At 37.6% G+C, this 4,296-nt stretch overlaps 1 protein-coding gene across 1 annotated transcript in view; it reads left to right on the forward strand.

Moving 5' to 3' along the window:
• Positions 1 to 3,876, forward strand: part of FRG1 (FSHD region gene 1) — a 14,051-nt gene extending 10,175 nt beyond the window's left edge. The window contains exons 7-9 of the mRNA XM_010858359.1: positions 1,642 to 1,733; positions 2,434 to 2,544; positions 3,765 to 3,876. Coding sequence (XP_010856661.1) covers positions 1,642 to 1,733; positions 2,434 to 2,544; positions 3,765 to 3,801 — 240 coding nt within the window. The 3' untranslated portion in view covers positions 3,802 to 3,876. The remainder of the gene's footprint in view (positions 1 to 1,641; positions 1,734 to 2,433; positions 2,545 to 3,764) is intronic.
• Positions 3,877 to 4,296: the final 420 nt, after the last annotated feature.

Consider the following 4,296-nt stretch of genomic DNA (forward strand, 5'->3'; position numbering starts at 1 on the left):
TACATAAAACTAAAGCAAATAGCTCTAGGCACATGCATGATTGTCTTTAGTGTTCCTATAAGATAGTTACTATTATCTTTTAACTGTCCAGGGGAGGAACAGCCTCTAACCATCCTTAAATCCTCACTGTTTTGATCAGTCACTGCACAAAGTCACACAGCGAAAGTGGAGACAGAATGCATATCCAGGCCCAACTGACCCTAGAAGTTACATTCCACAGCACATTGCTTCTCCGAAAGCAAGTCACTAGAAAAATGCTGGCGGGGCATTCTCTGGTGGTCTGGTGGTTAAGACTCCAGGCTTCTACTGCAGGGGCACGGGTTCTATCCCTGGTCAGGGAACTAAGATCCCACTCACCTATTTATTTCATTTTTAATTATATTTAATTTTTTGTATCATGTTTAAATTGTTTACTTGGATTACATTATAAAAGTATGATTATTGAAGACAAACAGTGCAACTCTATGAGCAGTACTTTGCACAACTACAGAAGGAAAAAAAATTATGCTGTATTTATCAACAGTTGCAGCTGTTTTTATATGAAGTACCTGTCAGGTTTCCCTGGGTCTGTTTGGTTGGGCAGGTACCTGGAACCTCTGAGCAGCGATAATCAGGACTCGGTCCACCCTCCCTTCCACATTGCAGGCTCTGCTTGTCTGCGTCAGCGTCCACCTTCATAGACTGGCCTTACCTACCAGAACACATCCCTTCCTGCCAAGGGCAGTATAGTGTCGCAGTACAGGATTTCCACAGCTCTTTGAGGACTCCTCCAGCCAGAGTGGTTGCATACATATTAATCGCACATGCCTTATTATCGCCTACAACTTTCAAAGCAGTCTTGGAACGTGCTGTAAGCCACAGAGATCACTTTCAAGATGTTGGTCCTTTGGGTTGCAGATGCCAGTTCCTTGGCCCTGAATTCTATCCCCTTCCTGCCCCACTCCATTCTCCAGTCAAGAATACTGGAGTGGGTAGCCATTCCCTTCTCCACGGGATCTTCCCCACCCAGGGATCGAACCCCAGGCTCCTGCATTGCAGGCAGTCTTCTCCATCTAAGCCACCAGGGAAGCCCTTTGCCCTACTCAGTTGATCTTAATTGTTATATCTGTGTCAGTTAATCTATTGCAGGTGATAATATCTGTCAAAACTTATGAAGGTAAAAGGATTTAAGAGGGATAAATTCCAATTAGGTAGAAACAAGTTGTGTTATGTCAAAAGCTTTGAAGCATTTGGTAAAAGCCTGTGCATAGTAAAACAGCTACTGTCTTAAACTTTCAGTGTTATAAAGTGTACACTAAATAGCAGGATAATTTGATTCTACTGTATTTAGTTTTGGAGTCAAAATTAAACTAGTTAAATTATTGCCTAATTGGCATAGTGATATCTGATCTGTAAAATGCTTTTCAAGTAATTTTCTCTTTAGTTTTTCTCACGTAAGGGCTCTAAGGAAACATATAATAGCAATTATTTATGTAAGTTACATATATATATAAACATATCTAGAACTTGTTTTTTTCTGAATCTAACTGCCAAGCTGTTTTCTTCTTTTGTATAAGAAATCATCTAGAATGTTCTTTTGTAATAAGGTGGAGCAGGGGAAGATAAATGTGTAACCTCTGTATTCTCATCTCCAATATATAGATCAGATCCTGTGCCGAAAGAGAAACTAAGAAAAAAGATGATATTCCAGAAGAAGACAAAGGAAATGTCAAACAGTGTGAAATCAATTACGTGTAGGTATTTTTGTTTCTTTTAGAACCATAGGTTTGGCAGTGACATGCTTCTCAAGACACCTAAAATAAAAGACCTGAAAGACAAGAAAAGACAACATAATACAGAATCTAGGACAGGGCACTGAGCTGAATGCCTCTCGTAAGGGTTCAGGTTTCAACATTCCCGTCACCTGGATTGGTCTGTTCTCCCGGCTCAAGGCTTCCCCAGTGGCTCAGTGGTAAAGAATCCGCCTGCCATGCAGGAGATGCAGGTTCAGTCCCTGGGTCGGGAAGATCCGCTGGAGGAGGGCATGACAACCCACTCCAGTATTCTTGCCTAGAGAATCCCATGGACAGAGGAGCCTGGTGGGCTACCATCCATGGGGTCGCAAAGAGTCAGATGCAACTTTGCAACTAAACAACAGTCCTGCTCTGTAGAGTGGCTGTCACTGTCAGTACATAAAGCCTGTCAAACGTTGCCAGGACACAGGAGACTCCAGCCAACACTCCCAAGTGATAATTAAGTTTGTAGAGCTACCCAGACAACTGCCTTCTTGATGGTGGGGTAGAAAGGTCATTTTTGTTGTTGAAAAGTTGTAAATTATTTGAGAAAAACAGGGGTTTTTTTAGTAAATGAAAAACTTAAATATTAGTAAGCTTGTTAGTAAACATGTATAATCAAAGTTTGAGACATTTTTCAAGAAAGGCATTTTCTTAACAGAAAAAAATTCCAGAGCTTCCAAGACCACAAGCTTAAAATAAGTAAAGAAGACAGTAAAATTCTAAAAAAGGCCCGGAAAGATGGATTCTTGCATGAAACACTTCTGGACAGGTAAGTAAATTTTTATTCATTTCCAACTATTTTCAGTGTCCAATAGAAGTGGTGTATAAACACATGTTCTTTTCTTAATTACTGTAATTTTAAAAAATTGTCTTTATTTCTAAGTTTTGAATGTGGTGGTATTACCTTAAAAGGGACATTGTAAGTCTGGGAAAAGATCACCAAAAAAAATTTTTGGAAATAGCCAGATTCCAAGTGCTTATATATTTTGTTACAAGCAATTCAGGTTTGACCAAAACTACTTCATAAATTCATTTACCATTGACTTTTTTGTAACTGTTAAAACCAGGGCTAGAGAGAAGTAGTTTGACTAATTTTAAAATTCAGTGGGCTCTGTTCAAAGTACTAGAGGTTTCCAAAAATGAGATAAATGTCAGCTTAAAAATTTCTAAGTATAAACTTGATAAAATTGAAGCACTTTGTTAAGTTGAATTCATACATGTGCAGGATATTCAACATAGCACATTATTAATATTTGTTTATTAGTTCCTATTTAAGAAAGTAGTGTCCTGGATTTCCAACATTAGTAAAATGGTTGGAGAGGCTTAGCTGTGAGCTTACAAGTACACATCAAGTAAGCACCAGATCAGAAGAGAATTTGGTAGTCTGCCACTGTTCAAGTCCTATGTTGCAAAGTTAGCTTTAAGATATTTCTTTAGATTACTTGATAATAACAGTGCTTTATCAGGTATTTCCTGTTAACCAGTCAATTAAGTGACTACCTGAAGACAGCAAATGATGATTATTTCCAGCTGAGCGTATTAACGTACCTATTTCTAGGCAATCAAGAATAGTCAATTAAAGTAATCAGGATATGGAATTGAAAGAAACAGAATAAGGTCTGTGTCCTGTAACCTTTATCAGTTATGAAAATACAACATTCCCACTGTGTTAAATAGAAGTTTAGGCCATGCTTAAATTCAGAGGCAATTAAATTGCTGTTATGGATTTTAAAAGCCCTTAGGCAACATGAGTTAAAGATTAGGAAAAGTGTTTTTTGTAAGAATAAAATCCCATGTATTATGAAACATAAAATTGAGAAGTAAACATTTTAATTAAAATATTTTACCATAAGCAGCATGGTAAGATAATAGCTGAAACTGAGGGCACAATTGCCGAACACAAGTTTATGATTTTAGTAGCAGGTGACCACTATATGACATGTTTTCACATAGATTAATTTTTTTATTATTTGTTTTTTGTTTAAACAGGAGAGCCAAATTGAAAGCTGATAGATACTGCAAATGATCAGGATTTTTGTTTCTGTCTTCTCCTTTTGTGGGTTTTTTTTTTTTGGATAATAAAACCAATGTTTTTACAGAATTATTGGGCTGTTTTGTAATTCTTGCTGAACCAGTAGCTAGATTTAACGAAGATTAATCAAGTTTAATTGAGCTTCCCCATGGAGGTACTTGGAAAGTGGCACAGAATTTTTTTTCTTTTCTGGATTTCCTGTCAAAAGGATGAGGTTCTACTATATGAAACTAATATTTCTTGTGCAGTTTGTGGAAGCTGTCTTACTGCTTTACAGTCTTACTTTCCATTTCTTAATACAATAGGTGTCTGAGAAGTGCCTTTAAAAGGAAGTTAGAAACTCCCAGTCCATCAGCAAGGCTTTGATTCTACCTCTGAAACTGCCCAGATCATACACAAGCCAAGCAAATAACAGGATGAGGGGGCTGGACAGAGAGAAAGAAATTGCATTAAGCAGTGGGGTGAAAACAGGAAACATCACAAAAGAGC

This window comes from Bison bison, unplaced genomic scaffold (genome assembly GCF_000754665.1).
Source record: "Bison bison bison isolate TAMUID 2011002044 unplaced genomic scaffold, Bison_UMD1.0 scf7180017864386, whole genome shotgun sequence".
Taxonomy (NCBI): Eukaryota; Metazoa; Chordata; class Mammalia; order Artiodactyla; family Bovidae; genus Bison; species Bison bison.